Raw genomic sequence first — 20825 nt, 5'->3', positions numbered from 1 at the left:
CAGTACTGTTCTCTGTGGTTATTGGTGTTTATATTATTTATTCGAGCGACAACAAGGTACTAGTTTTCTAGATGTAATACATAACCCTCATTTTGATAATGACAACAGCGATTTTATAAAGTCATACTTTGGAGGATAAAAATAATATTTATTAAATATTATTTTTTTAATCTTCATCATCATCATCCGGCGCATTTTTTAGTAATTTAATTCTTTCAACTTTTGTATTAAGATCTTTAACAATATCAACTATATCATTAAATTTTGAGTAAATGTCAATAAGACGATAAAGTTTCTTCTTTTTATCACTATCTATTTTCAACCAAGAATACTCCTCATCTCTGATTTTTCCCCACATCTCACATTCACCAGCCATTAGCACTCTAGAACGATCGTCGTTTTTCTTTCTAAGAGAATCAAACTCATTATTTATTTTTCTCCTTACTTCTTTCTCAAAATCCTTGAGTGTTTTAACATCCATCTTTTTTTCTATCTCAGAAAAGAATTTGGCTTCCATTTATTATATGAATAGATAGTTTCCTTTTACAACTTTGTTAAGCGTATTTGATTTCTCACTTATTTCCATAAGCAACTCAAATATTTTTATAAATTTAGCATCGTTTTCCAATCTAGAATGATCTACATATTCATAACTCAAGTTTAAAAAATCATATATCTTTTGAAGTTCACTTTTGACAAAATTAGATCTGGTAGACATACTTATTAGATGTATTTTATCTAAACATTATATTAAATGAAAGAATCTTATTGCATTAAAGATAAAAGAGTAACTCCTTGCACAGAGCCAAGTGGTTACCAATCTGATAAACGTGGGCGCACTCAATTCTTCTGTCATTGTGCAGTTTGTGGAATTAAAAAAGTTAGATACGTGAAAACTGGAACAGCTTCTCAAACTGGAAGTGGAAAAAGAAAAACTAAAAAGAAGTAAAAAAACTAGTAAGCCCGTCTGAAGGGGCGGGCGTCTTCGATACTGTTGTTGGTACAGCAGTTGATGGATTTGTTCGTTACGGTTTACCTTGGATGGGAAAGAAAGCATTTGAAATGGGAAGATATGGAGCAAGCGAGTTAATGAGAAATAAAAATCTTCAGAAGAAAGCTGTAAATTATGGGATTAATAAACTCACCCCATTTATTCAAGATTCTGTTGGAACAGCAATGGATGAACTATCAACAAAAGTTAGACCAAATAAAAAGTATAAAACTGATAGACCAGAATTAGATGGGAAAGGAATAGATATTCACAAATGGATTGGAAAACTTCCAAAACCAAAAGCAGGATGGACTCCAGGTTCGTACAAATATATGGGTCCCTACAATCCTCTAGACAAACAATTAAGTTATAATCCTGAAACCGGAAAAGTGACAGAGTGGAAAGTTAAACCGTATAACAAAGTCGATGAGATTGCAGCTTATCACGATATTTGTTACGACATGGGAAGAAACAAAGGTGATTGCGATAGAGAGATGGTACAATCATTGGATGAGATACCATATGGTGAAATGCCAAAGTGGGGCTCAACTGCTAGATTCTTGATTAATACAAAACGAAAACTTGGTCTTGGCATTCAAAAAAACGCGAGTCGGCGTTGAGTAGTGATTGGTCTCAACAATTAGCCGACGAACTTCACAAACCAATCACACGAAACTTTCAAAAGAGATCAGTAGTCTCAAACGGAATTGATGATATCTGGGCTGCTGATTTAGTTAAAATGCAAAAGTTTAGTAAGTGGAACAAAGGGATTAAATATCTGCCGATGGTTATTGATGTGTTTAGCAAATATGGTTGGATAAGGGGGTTGAAAGATAAAAAAACCGAAACTGTCAGTAAAGCATTCGATGACATATTCAAAAGTAAACGTAAACCTCAAATGTTATGGACTGATAAAGGTTCCGAATTTATAAGCAAACATTTTAAAGATTTTCTGAAAAGAAAGGGTATCAAGTTGTATCACACTGAAAACGAGGAGAAATCTAGTGTTGTTGAGAGATGGAATAAAACAATGAAAAACAGAATGTGGAAGATGTTTACTGTAAATAACAACACTATTTATTGGGATAAGATAGATAAACTAGTTGATGATTACAATAACGCTAGACATTCTAGTATAAAAATGACTCCTGTTGAAGCAAGTAAAAAGAAAAATAAAAGTAAAGTTTGGTCTAATTTGTATGGTGATTCGATTTACTTAAAACCTGGTAAATCAAAGTTATCAATTGGTGATCGTGTTAGAATTTCTAAGTATAAGAGGAAGGTATTTGATAAAGGCTACACACCAAACTGGACAGAAGAAATATTCGTAATTGATAAAGTTTTACCTACAAAACCTGTTACGTATAGCATTGTTGATATGATGGGAGAAAAAATTAAGGGTTCTTTTTACAACCAAGAATTACAAAAAACAAAACAACAAACATTTAGAATAGAAAAAGTTATAAGGAGGGATAATAAGAAAAAAATGGCATTAGTAAAATGGAGTGGATATCCTGATAAATTTAACTCATGGGTTAGTTCTAAGGATTTGGTTGATTTTTAATACGAATTTCGTATTAAAAATAAATCCTATTATTACTCTTCATCATTAACTTTTACAATTAATGCTTCAAGACCATCTTTTGTATAATCAACCTCACTCTCACTCTCTTCCTTTTCCTCTTCCTCTTCAATTGTTAGTAAAGACTCTCTAGGTTTGAGTGGTTTGACATAGCACTCATGTACTTTTATTTGTAAAGATGTTACAGTTTTACTTATGAATATTCCTTCAATTATGAGAGCCAATTTAACATTACAGTACTGTTCGATATATTTAAAAGGATTTAAATCTTTACCACCCTTTCCCTTAAACAAAGATAAAATTTTCTTTGATTTTTCTGAGTAAATAAGTTTTGCGTAGAGAACTGGTGCGGATGATTCATCAACTTTTGTTTTCTTTTTTCCTTTCTTATCTGTATATTCCATCTGTTTGTAATAAAATGGTGAAGATAGAGTTGATGCTAGATCTGCACCGTATTCACTCTCTAAATGATTTTGACACATTGAAACAACATTGTTTAGGGTTTCAAAAAATGATAGTTCTTTAGAATTTGGGACACTATCTTTACTCCAAAGACATACTGGTATACTATAACCAACTAACTTACCTGTTTCTTGATTTTTCTTCTCACTTACTCCAAAAGAGAAAAGAACTGGAGATTCAATTACTAAAGCTCCTTTCTTTCCATTCGAATATTTGATTTCAATTGGAATACGTTTGTATTTGATCTTGCTATCTTTGACTTTAAATTCTTTGGCTTCTTTAAAGATAATATTGTCTTGGGTAAGATTTTCGTAGCTGGACAACTGCATTTTTGATTATAATTATTTAATCTTTAAACATTTTTTTCTAAAAATTCAAATTTGTATCTATCCCCATCTTTTTTGGAAATCACTGTTTTATAATATTTTACTTTTCTACAAATATTAGAAATAATTGAAAAGGAAATATCTAATTCGAGAGAAGCAGTAATAGTAATACTTTCATATTTTTTTTGTTCGTTATTTTTGATATTAAATGATAATATAGGTTTGCTATTTCCTTTTCTAATATTTTCCACCAAAGTTAGTAATTGTAAATTGTAAATTTTATTATTTGTTCTAACAGAATCAATATGATCAATAACAAATCCTTCTGGAATAACACCTCTCACACATTCCCATTCAAACCTGTGTATATAGTAATTCTTTGGTTTAATCAATTTTTTATCATTAACTTTAAACTGATAGTATCCCATATCAGTCAAATTTTTTTTTAAAATTCTTCCAGTTTTTACATTTAAAATTTCACCGTCTTTTGAAGCGGCGTAATTAGTAAAAATAGGATGAATATAATATTTCTTTCCGTCAATTGAAACTTTTTTGCGCGTCATTTTTAAAAATTCTTTTAATTCTTAAACCAATTTACTACCAAAGAAGTTTTGTTGACCAATAGTTAGCCGATTCTGGATTATTATGAGTAATTTCTCCTTGTTTATTCTTAATCTTTGTAGCTCGAACAAGATATTTATCTCTTCTATCTTTGTCTTTGTGAGTAAGATAATCCGCATATTTTGTCGATCCAAAATGAACTTTTTTTCCACTTGGAAGAGTGACCATGTATTTGTTATTTTTTCGTGTTGAATAATCAAGTGATTCAGCACCGAGTTTTTTAGCATTTCTGGTTAGTTTTTTAAACTCTTTTCCACTAACAAGATACTTATCGTTTGGAACATAATCTGGGTCCACATCTTGTCTATAACCATCATCAACTATAAAATCCAAATCCTCTTTTGTAGGAGTAGTTTCTCTTGATTCCATTTTTATTATTTGTTTATACTAATCCTAATTCTTTTTCAAACTTTTGTTCCCTTCTATATATTTCTTCTTTCTTTCTCTCTACATCCAACCACAAATTCACAACCTTCATCTTTTAAAAACTTTATTATCTCTTCCATTTAATATTATAATCATATTAAAAAACTCATAACAAAAAAAATGTTATGAGTTTAAATATAACAATTAAAATCAAAATCATAATAATCAATACATTTCAAATATTCATAATCTTCGTAATTTATTTTAAACTTACTACAAAATAATTCAAAATCGTGATAAATATTTTCAAAACCAGGAAAAGGATTAACAAAATTTTGATAATATCTTCTGCGATAATTAATAATTCTTATAAAATCATTTAAAATTTTTTAAACTCAACTAAGTTTAAAATATCATCACTTTTAATCTCAAAATTTCTTAAATCTTTAAAATTACTTGTATTTATTTCATAATAAAATATTTCAATTATTTTTTTTATTTCATCGACTTTTGGATTATTAAATAAACCACAAGTTGCTTCTTTGATATTATCAATAAAATATTTTATTTTATCATTGACACGTAAAACAAATAAATGTTCTTTCTTAAAATCCTTTGCGTAATCTGGAATAACCTTGCTAATCATTGTGTTTTATTATTATATTAATTTCTTTAAATCATTTTATTTTTCCACTTCAACCTTAGTAAAACAGGTTTTACCAGAAATTAGTTGATAACGGTACTTAATCAGCTAATGACGTATTTAATCAGAAAAAAAAGTCAATGATAGAAAATAACCAGAAAAAAGTCTATGACGTAAGACAGAATTTAATTGAACAATGACAGAAGATAAACTCAGAAATTTTTTGAAAAAAGTACAAAAATTTCTTTGTCTAATTTCCGTCATTGAAATTTGGGGTCGAATGAGGGAAATAATTGAAAAATGACAGGGGAAAAGTACGAAGTGAGTGAGTAACATGGCATCATTATATAACTACTAATGGTGTCTGTACTCGACAGTTAAATGCACTGTTCCAGACCGTAATAAAGTCATGACAACTGAAGAAGTTGGTGCCTCTTATGTTGGTGATAGAAATATGCATACTAGGGGGTACCTCTAGGGGGTGTTTCTTTGTCTTGTGTGGGTATTGTTTTGCGTCTTGTCAGTCTTTTGTATGACGTCATTTGGTGATTGCACCCGTCCACAACACCAAAAAACTGCCAAGAAAAACCGTGCTTGAAATAACGTGAGAGGTCTGGGATCCGCTCTTCGCAAAATCTGTCCAGGAAAAAGGAGGAGGACTTGGACCGAGAGTTTCTCTCCCTCCCCAGGCTCTCCGCGAACCTTTCCTGGTCCTTCTGATGTCTTTCAAATTGTTGGCGTACTTCAACATTACAACAGTGCAGCGTGGAGTAATTGTTAATTGTCTGTAGTATCTATCTTATTGGCTTTTACTAAAGCATATTATATTTTAGCGAACAAGGTGTAATGAGCACATACACGACATGTTATAATTATTAGTGTGATTTGTGATCTGTTTCAGGTGCCTTTGTCCAATTTCGAAGATTCGTAAGAAAATTTTCCCGCACGAGAAACATGTACTGCACTTTTGAAGCCTGTTCATCGATTGTTGTAGAAAGACGAACATTTTCAAACATCACCGACGTTCAGCTAAACCCTCGACCTCCAGATAATGTCACAGCATCAACATCGGCCGAAGAAAATACGACAGTTCTTCCCAATCGATATCTCGTCGATCTTATTCGGAACGAGACTCAAGGGAACTTCATTCAGACTATCTCACGCCTACGTTGTCGAGTAACCGCTGTTCAGAAAGCAAGTCTGCGCTGGTTGTGTAAACGATGCGGGGAGTTGGCATTAAGAAACGAATGTACCAGCGGCTGTTTCAGTTCAGCGGGATATAAATTTAACGCTGAAGCAAGGTATTACTTCATGGACTGTACTATGGAAACCCAGTTTTCTAGGCTAAAGTAAATAGGTTTTTATATATTTGCTGTTTTGCTTATTTGTTTAAGTACCGTAAAATTCTGAAAATAAGCCTCGGGCTTATATCTTTCAAAGGCCCTTTTTGAGGGGCTTATTTTTGGCGGGATTTATATTCGGAGGGACTTTTGTAAAGAGGGAAATGCGTTTCAAAATGGTCTAGGCTTATGCTTGGAGGGAAATTTGCGTCCCTAAATCAATTGGGCTGGCTTATAGTTGGAAGGAAATTTATGTCAGTAATATGCAGCGCGCGAAAGCTAAACATAGGTCAAACGAGAAAACCATGAGGGAGGGGGCGAGGAGAAAAAAAGTAGAGAATAACCTTTCTCTCGCCCCCTCCCCATTGTTTTCTCGTTTGATCTCTTACTTTGCGAAACACGAACGAAAAACAAGGCGCAAAAAAGAAAAAGAAAAAAGAAAAGAAGAAGAAAAAAAAAAAAACCACCTGATACGCAGGCTACAGAAAAATGCATGCCTTACATCTGTCACGATCCTTCTAAATCCAAAGACACTTACATGAGTCAAGTTTTGCGAAGAGAAACCATACTTGGGAAAACATCTTCGAAACGTTTGAATTTCAGATACGTGAAAGAAGTATTTTCGTAATCGGCTTCAAACTCTTTTCTGTCACCACCCAGGTGTGTTGTGGAAGATGGGACAGGAGAGGCGCAGCTGTATATCTATGATGAAATCGTTCAGACTTTACTGAAGCTGTCTTCTCAACAGTGGCGCCACCTTCAAGATTTGGCCATGCACACTGGGGAACTTTTGTACCAACGTCTTTGGCGAGGGGGAACCAGTCATCCACAGGTACAGCGCAGACAGAACTCAATTTCGCATTTTTACTTAGAGGGAAGGTGTTCAGAAATAAGACAGGAAAATACGATCAGCAAGTCATGTATCTGTTTATTTAGAAGTTTATTTATTTAATTTGTCGTCATATATAATATTTATCGAACGACCGTACAGGGACCGTTTCTAAATCTTGTAGAACTGTGGTATCATACTGTAACGGAAATTTAAACTTTCCTGACCCCAGTTGTTCGTAAGGTGGATAGCGCTATCCATCTTTTGAACAACCGGGGCCTGAAGTTTACCATCCTATCTGGTTTATGTATAGTTAATAGAGCGGAATGGTTTTGAAACCCGTCACACTCCTTTGTTATATTCAGCTGTTTCGAGAAAGATTGTCGGACTAAAGTGCACGCGACAATCCGGTTGGGTAATATGGGAGATAAAAAAACACACTTTTTCTTGATATTGTAGCTGCCATACCTACTTTTGTTGAATATACCGTCCATGGTCTCTCGTGCCATTCTTTCAAATTCTTTGAAAAACAGTGAACTCAAAACCACCCACAATGCCTTTCGGGATTATCGCGTGCACTTTTTCCGACAACGTTTCTCGAAATAGCTGTAAACATGTATACCTGATTCAATGAAGGTTGCTTTGGGCATTGGCCAATGGCACTCTGAGAGGCTATTGTTTGGTGGTCTCTCAAGCAAATCATTGGAGTGAGTTCCTTATGGCCAAATGCCCAATTGCTAATGACCAATAATATTCTCAAAGCAACCTTTATTGAATAAGGTTCAATAGCATTCATATCATTTTGATTTTATTGACCAATATAAACGATGAATTTAATTTTTTCAGTGAACACTTAGAACAAAAATTAGCGAAAAGATTTCATTTTTTTAGATTTTATTTTAGATTTTATTTTGATGTCGCCATGACGTCATTATCAAGTGGCAAGATTTAAGGAAAACTAAAATCTGGCTTAATATATACAATATAAAGTGACAAAATAAACTAGAGAACAAAAGTAACATGTTTTCACGTGTAAATGAAAATGAAAATATGTGAAACAAACAGTTTTGCACGGGTCCGGGTGCAATCTGATTTTGTTTAAGCTTGGTGCTTCTCCTTAATAAAAAGCTTTTGGTAAATCAGACAGTCTAATTTTCCATTGCATTTCCTAAGTTGCTGTGAACAAAAACGATTGTGGACCACCAGGGTGCTTCCAAGATATACAGCAGCACCGTTGTTTTTATCTTTGATATTTGCCGCCTTTCATAACCAGTCTCCTCTACGGGGCAGTGTAAAATGCAGACCTCGGACTATATTTTTAGAAAACAATGGGACCATTGTTGTCACGTACTCATTTGCATAGTGAAAACAGTATTCCGCAGTCTGTGTTTTACACTGACCGCTCCCCCACTAAGTATTGTTCATGGTTGCACTGGTAGACTATATTATAATATTAAGTGATATTCTGCTAAGCAGTCTAGTGGAATTTGAGACCTGTTCAGAAACTACATGTCTACCTTCTTTCTCATTAGCTCAATCAAGGAAACCAATCTTCTAGAGAAGCTGAAGCCAAGATGACCTTGGAGAATTATTGTTGTTCTTCAAAACTACAGCGCCTGGTAGTCTTGCACTGTAAACTTTTCCGCTTTAGCAAGAGTACAGCTAGTAAAACTGATCAAGGTAAGAAGCAAATGCAGCACCCAAAATTGCCTTGAACTTGCCGAATCTGTTGATTTACTATCTTTTTATTCTAAACTATTTGCGAATCCTCCATAATACACTTTGTTTGCGATTCCTTTTGCGTAAGTTATTGTTTTCAAATGGTCTTTGGAATATGCATTCCTCCAAGGAGAATCTGAAAACAGTAGTTTATGCAAAAGTTAAGGGGGCAGAGTATATTATGGGGGATTTGAGAATAGATAATAGCCCACTTCGGAAAAGAGTGATAGCCTGGGACCCAAACTAAGCGCGCGCATTTATGGGATTGTTTGGGGGGGACAAAGTGAGCAGCCTCCTTGTGATATGACCGGGCATGCAAGTTGTTGTGTGCCTTTGTGCACAAATAACTTCAGGAACTCCCCTGGTCTGGCATTTTATAGATTACCCTGAAAGACAAGACGTATCCAGCGAGAATATGTACGTTTGTTTCGGAACGCTAATTTAAAGTTGAACTCCGATAGCACACGGATTTGCATTCTTCTAGTTTTTCTGGAAGTGAAATCTCCCAGGAACATCTTCCTTCAGCTTCACGTTTTCATGTTTTTTTCTCCTCTCAATTACACCTTCCTTTTTGCTATTTTGAGCTGTTTTAACTCCGCTTAAACATTCCACTCCGCTTTCCTCCATGTTTGTTTACATTCACTTCACCCCCAAATAATCGTATAAATGCGCGCGCGCCTAGTTCGGGTCCCAGGCTATCACTCTTTTCCGAAGGGAGCTATTAGCTTAACCTTAAGCTTAACCCTGAAGCTTAACCTTAACCTTAGCCATTACGACATGCGCGGGAAACTGGGTCCGAATTTATCCTCAAAACACTCCCATGGTGCAGTTCGGCAAGACAATGACCCAGTCTCCTGCCAAAACTCAAAACAGCCATTTGCATTGACGCGTAATAGTGACAAAGGAAAATGCTGCGGGGCTTTCGTCGTTTTGCCTCAGAGAACAAACCCAAACAATTCTGACCGTTGAGTCTGTTTTGCTGATCCACTGATTCCGTCGCAGAGGCATGTTCCGCAACCATGCTTTCTATTCTTTATATCTTTATGCGCTTCGTAACTGAAGGTGTTCGTAAGACGTATTTGTTACGGTTTGCTAAGTTATGAGCGTAAAAGACCGCTCTAGGCTTCATGTGAAGAGAGGGCCGACAGAAAGTACTGAATACAGTCAACTCTCGTGTTCTTGGTTTGCCACCACGTGACAAGGCGGCCATGTTGAGGGTCAATACAATAGTCCATTTCCGAGTTTCCCCGGGCCTCTGTATCAAAACGAGGTCAAGTGCTCAGCCTGACATGATCAAGAAGATTTGATCTCATGCAAATATATAAAACTCATTTTCACAAGAAAGGTTGTGCGCTTAGCCTCATTTTGAAGGTGAGGGTTTTGGAACTCGAAGTGTCCCATAGAATTTGTTCTCGAAGAATTTACATGAAAATGGAGTTTAGTTCCCAGAGGAGAGAAATGCTTTTGTTCTTGATCACCAATATGGCCGCTGTGGCGTCACGTGCATTACCAACAATACGGGAAAAACTCACGAAAATCATAGTTAATAGAGGGAATGGTTATGAAACCCGACAAAGTTCTTTGTTGTATGTTTTTGTTCTCTTTTTTGGCCTTGACCCTGCACAAAACACAATAGTTGTTTACTCCCTACTGAGGAACTAACCAATAGAAACGTGCTGGTTACGTAATTCATGCATAACGTATGAACGCAAAACAAAAGATTGTGTAGGGTCGTGGACCTTCTAACATAAATCTTGGCATCTTTGTTTGCTCCTTTGATGTTTGCCGGGCTTCATAACCAGTCACCGCCATTAACTATGCGCAAATGAACTCAAACTGATTTGATTAACGTAATTGCATGAAGTTATTACCCTAGAAGCTTAAAATTACGCAAATAAACAATTGGCAATAATGTTTTGCATCGAATAGCGCTTAAAACCTTTGAAACTTTGTACAAAACATCTTGCATCAATGTTACAATCCACCTTTTTACTTACAGATTTCTATTACAGCCATCTTTTTGTAAGTCAACTGCCATAATCTGTCAGCACGTTTGATCAACGCTATTTTAATAAAATGCTGAACTTTTGTCACATTCAAGCAGTGATTTTTTTTTACCATCATGATTACGCTGGGTGATCGCTTACCGGAAACAGGAAACAAAGGATACGTCGAATTTCTGGCGTCAAAAGTGGTCGCAGTCGTTTAAGAAATTTACTTAGTTTACTTAATAAAATGCTGAACTTTTGTCACATTCAAGCAGTGATTTTTTTTTACCATCATGATTACGCTGGGTGATCGCTTACCGGAAACAGGAAACAAAGGATACGTCGAATTTCTGGCGTCAAAAGTGGTCGCAGTCGTTTAAGAAATTTACTTAGTGGTCGCTTACGAGAGAATTTTTGAAAGAGTGTTTATCTGACAAACAAAACGGCTATTTCCAAAGTCGTCACCTACGAGAAGTGGTCGATATGAGAGTTGACTGTACTATAGGGATGGAACTGGACCTTTTTTATAAAATAAAATGCGTGTTCATTTTCAGGGTATGAGAGTCGCAGCATTCACCTTGGCCTGACAGAACACAGCACCTTGGTGCTTCCCAAACTTCTGCTTAGGGCTGTGTCAATCACAGACGTGAGACCAGCGGACGAAATTCGTCAGTTACTTCAAGATGCCAAAGTTTAACATCTCGCCAAAGAGCTTAATGTCTTGCAGTTATGAGCAGAATATGGTATAGTCAGGCTTGTTTTTTACACTTGTAAACCGGAAGACATTAAAGTGAGAAGTTCGTTCTTTCCATCGCTTCCCAGAGCCGCAATCGTTGCTAGGCTCTAGGATCCATAGCGCTAGCCTAAAAGACCGAAACGTTCTTAGACGACAACGGCCTCTTCGAGGAGAAGACTGTGTTTAGATTAAGTGAAAAAGAAACCGAAATGAAATAAATATAATTAGTTTTATTTATAAATAAACAATGTAGACGCAAATTTTTTGTTCACAATTCATTAATGTAAAAATATACCTAATTTAATATTAAAATACTTGAAATAAAACGATGAAACACGTTCTTCAGAGCCTTCAGTGAAGTGAATGCACTCTTGTTGACTTCCTTCTAGGCGTTCTTACTTGCAGTTACAAAAAAAGAAAGTCAATTAGGCACTGTTCACACCTACTACGTTGGAGTGAGTTTAGATAAGTCGAGGGTGAAGCGATCCACGTTAAAGGGTTTATAAATCCTGTCTGGTGAAAATAAAAGTTCCGATGCAGTCCTCTTTTCACAATAGGCCAGAATCCACGATAGCCGTTCCTAAAAAAGACAGAAACTAAAATCAACAGTGATCAATACTATCGTTTAGGTTAGACAAGCTTGCCTAAGCGGAAAGATGTAAAGGCTACGCGCAAGAAGTGATGACGTAGTAAGCGCAGAGACTGGTTACAAGGTTACCACAATCAAACGTCACGCGCGTTCGTGTGTGAAGTGTGTTAGTCATGCACTGGGCATCACTTGCTGCGCCTGAATTGCTTTAACTACGCGCGCACATTTAGACGATAAAGGTTTCTTAAGCTTCCTACAAAATCTACGGATGTTCCCCCTTACCGAGCACGGGCGCCCAAAACTTCGTTTCTATCATCATTATGCACTCCCACAACACAATAATGCTATAACTAACAATGTGGTGATTTCAATCATCAGTTAGTTGACGAAGGTTCGCCCCTCGTCAACTATCTTCCGCCTTAATAGAAATCCCGAGTTAGCTTTCTAATCGAGTAAAAATCTACAAATATTATGTTGCAAAAAAAGAGGCACTTAATCTTTTAAATTCTTTATAAAGAATTTATCGGAAAAACCCGGGTTTTCTCTGCTCACCAGCAGCTGTAAGGTAACGAGTACGTCACCTGATCAGAATGCAGGATTTGTGATAGAATACATATTTGATGCCTCATAGCGACTTAACAGTTAAGAGCAAATGAAAGTCCGGGCGACTGTGTCCGCCATAATTAAATCCACTGGATAAATGGGCCCCTTGCGGCTCAGTGTGTCACGTGCACCTTCTGGTGCACAACCCTAAAATACCAGATATTGATAGAGTATAAAACAAATGGTTGGTCTGTCAATTTTTAGGTTTTAAAATGGTATGGTAGTTTGGATAACGGAGAAAACACATGCAGCAATGGAAAAAGTCGCAAGACATTACGCCAAGCGGTCCAGAAATTATTGACCCATCATTTCCATGCAAACCCTTTTAATTTTGCAGACATTCCAACATCCATAAAATCTCTTACAAGTCAATAACCTCAAAATTGGCTTTCTCGTGCCCTTTTCATCTCTGGTATTGTTTGCGTTGTATTTCATTATCCTTGCATTAAGCAAATCCGTGACCTCAAGTTACAGGTGTTCTATTAATTTTTATAGTTCCAAGAAATATACCCTGCGACAAATTTAACCACGTCTTTACCTTCTCTCTCTCGTCGCTGCCCCAGATGTACGGCGGTAATTCAGCGGAGTTTAACAACGGGAAAACACTGTCCATATAAACCTCCCTAAAGAATCTTCGCATGTGAGCACCATCTCTCTAACGAAAAAAACACAACTTTACTGATAGTTTTAGTAGGGAATAGATTCTTCTTGTTAACACAATGGATATGTTTCGTCTTGCAACAGTTACGCGAAAATTATACTTTGAGTTAAAGGAGCTGTGTCGCGGAATTTATCAAAACTCAAACAGTAGGAACCTTCACCAAAGTGAATGAAACATAAAAATAACTGCTCAAAACTTGAAAGCAAGGTATAATTAACACAGCACGTACAAAAGGAGGCAAGAATGGACAAACTTGAAGAAGATTGAAAGGGATTACAACTGTGGTTTTTGGAAACTTGTTAGCCTAACAGTTTTTCAAAGTTCATTTTTGTTAGTTGTAACATTTGATATATTGCTTGGGAGATATTAGTTTGACACAAAACTGTAATTTTACCATTCACAAGTAATGCCTTAAGTGTTAGAGAGAAAAAGAAGGCGTAACTGGCAATAGGCATTACTAACAAAATGAACTAGTCAACCGTGACGTCACAGCCTCTGTAACTCCAAGTGTGATAGAGTTTGCCACAACTTAATGATGGTCAAGTCATAAGAGGCAAATTTAAGACAAAGACAAATAAACAATTTGCTTACTCGTTGAGATCTCTTGAGTTCTCGTTTATTTTTTTCGTCCCAGCAACGCTAAGGAAATAAAAATAATTTTAATAAATAAATAAATAAAAAGAAAATCAGACCGGTTAATTATAAAGGATAAACTTTCAGTTAAACAATAGGATATTGTAATGACGCTGCGTTTTGGACGGTCGAATTCTTGAACCTGAATCCGAAAACTAGAATCGGATTTTAAATCCAACAAACTGGAGCATCGCATCGCAGCAAATCTGCTGATCAAAAAATATTTAATCTAACATCACACATTTCCGATTTCCATCCTTTATTCTTTAAAAAGAAATTGCTTGAAACTACAAAATTACTCATAGCGAACCCACCTTCAGTGCATCCATGACATCTGTGGTATAAAGTATCTTAGGAAAAGTTGAAATAAGTGTATCCATAATAAAACCTGTAGAACGAAAGGCGAGCACCTCAGTAAGTAATATCCTACTCACAAACCAAGTGCTCCACGACCGCTGGTCTAGGAAAACGTGAGCGCCATGAACGAGGTTGCCTCTTGAGTAAGATAACTCATATGACTTTTAAATACGGGTTTTAGGGATTTTATTTCTTTTCCAAGGATATATTACAATGAGGCAAGCTTGTCTAGAAGCATGCGCTCCTGACAATAAACAATAAAGCAGGTAACAAGGCCAAATTTGCTTCTTTTATGAGGGGAAGGGGCGATTTTCGAGTCGTTAACACTTCCCTGACATGATTTTTTTTTTCGTCAAAAATGCCGTGCACGAATTGTTTTCAGGGCTATTTGACATGCAAGAATTGTTTTTTTTAAACTTAAATTTTCCCTTGCGTGAACAGAGTACCGAAGTGATGACGTCATAAAAATGAAATTTGTGAAATTATTGGATTTGTTAAGATATTCTGAAAGAACAACGTCCAAGACGTCTACTCGCCAAAAATTAGCAATTCAGGGCAAATTGTCTCTGAGAAATTAGCCCAGTTATGGTGTGACGATTCCATACAAATCCTTCTAAATTTGGCTTGGTTCATAAGATTAGGAACCAGGTAAGATTTAGAAGGATTTGTATGGAGTCATCGGAGCATAACTGGGCTAATATCTCAGAGACAGTCTGCCCCAAATTGCTAATTTTTGGCGAGTAAGCGTCTTGGACGTTGTTCTTTCAGAATATCTTAACAAATCCCATAATTTCACAAATTTCATTTTCTACGACGTCACACTTCGGTACTCTACAACGTTTTGTTTTACTTAGCCCCCCACCCACCCCCCCCCCCCCCACCATATAACTTTTCTAATGGTCAGTCCCCAAGCAATTGTTTGCTTTAATGTAAATAGATGTACAAGATGAAATTTAATAAGTAACTAAATAATAACCTGCATCTTGTGAGTCGCGCCACTCGTCCATGACAGCCTCGGTCAGCAGTTGTCGGTACAAAGAGATGAACTGAGCATACACGTGACAGGTTAACAGAGTATCTGGTAACATGCTACAGGAATTAAAAACATGGTTATCACGGGATGACGGAAAGGCATTGTAAAAAAAATGCACCGATTGATACTTACTCATACATCTCTTTTCTCTGGTAAGAGACAAGTTTTACTGTCAGCCTTGGCTGTCGGTTTGCACGTACAGCTTGTTGGAAACGATTAGTGCTGGCTGAAAGAATAACAATTACTTACGATCAATCCATCAATCCCATTAATATAAGACAAAAATTTTTCTTTCCTTTTTCTTTCTTTTGTCTTTGGCATATGTTCTTTAAAAACCTACTTTTGAAACAGTGACAAACATAAAGGAACTTTGCTCAGACTTTACAACCGATTTTCGTGCATCTGTCACATTTTTGCGATCCCCGCTCGGTCTTCGCAGCTCGTGGACAAGCCTATAGTTTTATCTATCTACTTCGGGCGCACCCGCATTGATTTTAAGTCTGTCCCATTCCTGTCTGTTGGCCATGATCCTGCCTCGAAAGACCGGTGTAGCGTCACTCTCTAGCTGGTCCATGAATGTTGTTGCTGGGGGCCCCCTTGAGCGTCTGCGGCGCTTTACAATTAGGGACTTTAAGATTCAACGACACGACGGCAACGAGAACGTCTAAAATCAACAATAGGTCCTCCACCAAAACAACAACTTTGCACGTACATCACGCTTTTTTGTACATTTCTTTCCCGTTTTTGCACGACTACGACGTGAAATTGCCGAATTTCGTGTTTTACGGAGAAATAAACAAGCAACGACGAAATTTTATTTCGCTTTCTGAACTTGAATATGGTCCCTTGAAATTCAACTTCAGGAGGGTTCGCCTACATTTGACAAAGTAAGTAAGCAAGAATAATCGCGATAAAGACTGAAAAAACGCAAATTCACTTTTTTAAGCGACGTTCTTGTTGCTGTCGCGTCGTTGGATCTTAAAGTCCCTATTGGTTCCCAAAGAAGTAGCTGGGAAACAGTCTCATTCTTGCTTCTCCAACAGTGGCCACTAAACTGATAGTTTAGTTTTTACTATAAACTTCTTTTCTGATTTTCGCATTCCCCACTGTCGAAAGTGAGCCAGAACTTGGTTTGTCTAGGTACAAGGAGGGAAGCCTGAGCAAGAACACAAAACACAGTGAGAAGGTAAGTAAAAGAATTGTTACCTTTTAAACTGACCGACGGATCTAGATCAACTCCAGTGTCATATGGAGTTCCTCCACTGAGAGGTATTTCATACGTTCTGTCAAAAAAAGGTACAACAAACCCATCATACACGAAAAAAAGATACGTGAAACACTCCTCCCACTGTTAAACGGTTTCGAACAAGGATGGCCCGTTATAATGACTGTAACTCCTTACTTATTCGGCACCGGTGCTCCATTTTCTTCAAAAAGCTTCATAGCACACCAACCACAAGCTACCTCGCTTTTCTCGCCAGTGGACTAAAAGAAAAAGTGAAACATACATAAAGAGCAAGGGAATGAAAGCAAAAAAGAAATATGACACAGTTAGCAGAGTGAAGAAACCAATACAAGCCGAGACTTTGACTTATCGTTTCCCTCAGAGACAGTCAACACTCACGCACCTGCCTCGTTTCTGGACGTCTTAAGTGTTTGGTAGAAAAAGTGACTGCAAGTGATCAAGGAGTATCGCGCAAAGAACCATGGGAACTTTAAGCGTTTGCGCCAAAGGAAGGAGGGATCCCTTGCACGGAACCAAAATCTCTCCAGATCGCTTTTCAATACGAATCCGCTAGAGCGCGCTGGGTATGAGGCAGCTCATCGACTCTTCCCCCTTTGTTACTTCTTCCTCCCCAGACCATTCTAAGTTGCAGGGCGGGTGAACGCGCAAGGTCTTAAACTTGAAAGAACTGCTTCCTAAGGGGGAAACTACAGCTAAGGTGGTTACTGTTTTAGGCAATAGTTAGATATGATTCTTGATCAAACTGAGCGTTTCCTTCATACTAACTTACCGCTCTTCTGTAAAGCATGTTAAGTTCGAAAAGAATAACTGAAAGAGGAAATGAAACCAGTGTGAAATAGTTTAATCAAGAGGTAATGCAGTCGAAGTTCTCAGTCCTAATGGTCACTTTTGTAAGCGGATAGCCCTCTTTTAAGACCGCCTTGACAAAATACCTTTTAAATACGTAAATAAACCCTGTATTTCTACTTTCTCGTATAAAGCGATCACTCTATATGCGGATGAAAGCAATTTCGACGAAAATGATTCCGCCTTTATTTTGTTTCTTGTCTTCCGGAAGCGGACACCGCACGGCCAGTCCGAGTGCTACGGCAGAGGTTCCCGATGACTACAATAGCAACTACTTGTACCAATACGTATTGCACAAGACGATGAAACAAGCGCTTATTGAACATGCTAGTACTGTAATGATTTCCCGTATTTACAACGCAACCTCGCCACGGCCATTAAAGCTGTGGTCACTTACAGTGGTCATTATTAGAGACCTTTAGATTCGATTACTAGAACAATTACGAGTTAAGCCCTCTCCCAATAGCAAAATAATAAAACTTCTAACATTTGATAATTTGTTTCCGTCACTACGGCATTCTAGCCAAAAATCGTAGTAGAATAACTATGGCTATTACGGTTTCTCACCAAAATGACGCTAGTTAACGCGCATGCTCTGTAGCTACTTAGCATTGAGAAAATCTCGTACTCGTAGTTGTCCTCGTAGAATCTAAAGGTCTCCATTCCCGAAGGCGGCCAGCTCCGGTCATGGACACTTTCTCCTTTTTCCCGACAGTGTTTGCTCATGGGGAGCATGATTATATTATTTAACAGGATCTAATGCCAACAGACAAAGCAAAGGCTGATAAAGTTCGCACATGCTTGCTTAAACAAATACAACACTCACCCAAGGAATCATCATTGGAGTTAATACGAGCAAGACACTCTGAATCAAACACACTAGAGGGACACTACAAAAACAAAAACGATCAATATTAAAATGAAATGTTTTCTTAGATCCTTCCAATTCACTATTTTCAAATTCCCCATAATCCGCCTCGTCCGACCCCCCCGAGGCTCCGCCCGGGATGGGTACCTTTTTCAGGCCTCAGTATATGAAAGGGTAGGGAAATCTGTCATTTTGGTCTATAAAACGACCCAAAAGCGCTAAGAGATACATTTGATGTCTGTGAAATAGGCGAGAAAACGTTCTGGTTTTGTGATTTTAAAAACAGCAGTTAAAAGGGACACAAAGTTCTAAATAAAGCATGTGAAAGGGGTATCATTTGTCAATAAAAGGTATACGAAAAGGGTACCTTTTCTGTCAAAAATGGCATATAATAAGGGTAAGAGGTTGGACATCTGGGAAAAGCCTCCCCGTATAAAACTTTGGTGAGTACCCCCCTCCCCCCACCCACCCCACACACATACATCTGGTGTAGTACCCAGGCAGTGAAAACAAATCTCGTTCAAAATTTTGACGGGTAAACAAGGTGTATTGTGGACAATATGAAAAGGTGAATAGTACAGTTTCATTTACGAACATCATTGTCGATAATCTTAATAACGTTACCTTGGGGTTAAAGGTCCAGGTCAGTGGATCTCTGTCTGATATTGTAGCACGCACTGAGTGAATATTACTAAGCGCCTTTTGAAAAAATAATACAAACATTTTATTCGTAAAATGCTGAAGAATACATTTCATGGTACGTACAAGTATAGCTGAACTACCGGCAGCTTCGCAGATTTCACTGGAGTGGTCAAACCACAGAATTTCGTCCACTCGTGCAAAAAAAAAAAAATATATATATATATATATAAACATGAAAAATTATCATAATCATAGTCATTACCATAATAATAATAATAATAATAATAATAATAATAATAATAATAATAATAATAATAATAATAATACAACGAGCGAACTGACGTTTGCCGTTAGAGAAAACACCATGCTAATTACGATACTTAATTAGCATAAATACGATACGATAAATGCCGAATGGAAGTGAGATTATAAGTTTTCTGGGCATCAGGTCACACGCTCATTCCAGCAATAACTGCATTGGCTTTGACATCTGATTGTTTCAATAGATTATCTGCCTGCGTTGTGATTGGGCAGGATAATTACTCTGGGTTTGGGTATGGCGACGCTTTTAATTGAGTGACGTAAAACCAAAACCATGGATAAAAAGTGCAGAACATCAAATGAGCCAATCAGATTTCGAAGCAAATACACGTAGTTGGTGCCAAGCGCAGCAAAGTCGTTCATGCCTGATTTTAGTTTTACTGACTGGATGACCAACACCACACTAAGAACAAAACCCTCTAAAGTAAGGTTAACTTTAAGGTCACTGATCTAAATTGTTACGCTACCTTTTTCGAACTGTTGTCCCAGATTACAATCCTTACATGTCGGCTAATAACTTCGATTCCTACCAACAAAAAGGTTAATTTAAACCTGGCTTCTTGTCAACAGAGAGGCATAGGTACGTACGTCTTGCCTCAGATAAGAAACCGCAAGGAACTAAACGTGGCTTATTTCTTCGTCTACCAGCAGGCAGCAAGACACAAGCTTATAATCGCGACTTTTCTTATTGCAGTTTCGGAGTTACAAAACTGCTGTACGTGCCACGCCTGTTGAAGAGCGTGACAGGGCTATTACTTGAGTGTTTTGTCGTGATCTTCACTTAACGTCTGTTAGAAAAAGATCTGCTTAAAGGACATTATTATTGTCCGTCTCGTTTCCTCTCCCGTCCTGTTGGGCAAAGGGGCTATGTTACAAGGAAATTGAAGTTTTAGTGCTTCGCCTCGAGTTTTTAAACCTGATAATACACGACTGCGAATTATTTGAACGCCTTCAAAATCTCTGAAATAGATCAACTCATTCTTGCTCTAATATTTAGATTTGGGGTTATTTTGGTCTAAAACATTGGACGTAAATTTTAGTCGTGTCTTTTATCAAATATCAAGACACTCATTAAACATTAATTTCTTTTGTTTTTTCTTTATGAAGTATTAATGAGTTTTTGAAGGTCAATTCCGTACTGATGTGGTCATCACTTAGTGCCCTAAACTATACACAAAATGCTCCGTTAGAGATAAAAAGAAGATATCAAACATACTTCATTAGGGAGCACTAACCATAATAATTTTTTTGGTGATATTTGCAGGTATTGCATTAAAACTTGAAAAAGTTCGCCAAACTTTTTCAAGTTCTAATCAATGTCCACCCTTGCCATCCGTTGCGACTGACGACAGGAAAGAGTTTCAATGCCTAAATATTGTTTTAAATAACAAAACTGAACCATTATTTTTGGGATTCAATTGAT

At 37.0% G+C, this 20825-nt stretch overlaps 2 protein-coding genes across 2 annotated transcripts in view; one reads left to right on the top strand and one right to left on the bottom strand.

Annotated features, from left to right (window-relative positions):
- The window catches only part of LOC140937113 (CST complex subunit CTC1-like), a 37664-nt gene extending 25906 nt beyond the window's left edge, over positions 1–11758 (top strand). The window contains exons 16-19 of the mRNA XM_073386645.1: positions 5893–6292; positions 6992–7163; positions 8693–8840; positions 11422–11758. Coding sequence (XP_073242746.1) covers positions 5893–6292; positions 6992–7163; positions 8693–8840; positions 11422–11564 — 863 coding nt within the window. The 3' untranslated portion in view covers positions 11565–11758. The remainder of the gene's footprint in view (positions 1–5892; positions 6293–6991; positions 7164–8692; positions 8841–11421) is intronic.
- Positions 11759–11813: 55 nt separating this feature from the next.
- LOC140937114 (nephrocystin-1-like) overlaps positions 11814–20825 on the bottom strand; it is a 28813-nt gene continuing 19801 nt past the window's right edge. The window contains exons 16-27 of the mRNA XM_073386646.1: positions 19870–19928; positions 19064–19138; positions 18398–18461; positions 17495–17532; positions 16882–16964; positions 16686–16762; positions 15612–15705; positions 15423–15535; positions 14404–14477; positions 14048–14095; positions 13334–13450; positions 11814–12183 (exon numbers count right to left, since the gene is read on the bottom strand). Coding sequence (XP_073242747.1) covers positions 12049–12183; positions 13334–13450; positions 14048–14095; positions 14404–14477; positions 15423–15535; positions 15612–15705; positions 16686–16762; positions 16882–16964; positions 17495–17532; positions 18398–18461; positions 19064–19138; positions 19870–19928 — 977 coding nt within the window. The 3' untranslated portion in view covers positions 11814–12048. The remainder of the gene's footprint in view (positions 12184–13333; positions 13451–14047; positions 14096–14403; positions 14478–15422; positions 15536–15611; positions 15706–16685; positions 16763–16881; positions 16965–17494; positions 17533–18397; positions 18462–19063; positions 19139–19869; positions 19929–20825) is intronic.

Source organism: Porites lutea, chromosome 5 (assembly GCF_958299795.1).
Source record: "Porites lutea chromosome 5, jaPorLute2.1, whole genome shotgun sequence".
Taxonomy (NCBI): Eukaryota; Metazoa; Cnidaria; class Anthozoa; order Scleractinia; family Poritidae; genus Porites; species Porites lutea.
Note: the sequence above shows the minus strand (reverse complement) of the source record. Positions and strands in the feature narration are given on the sequence as shown.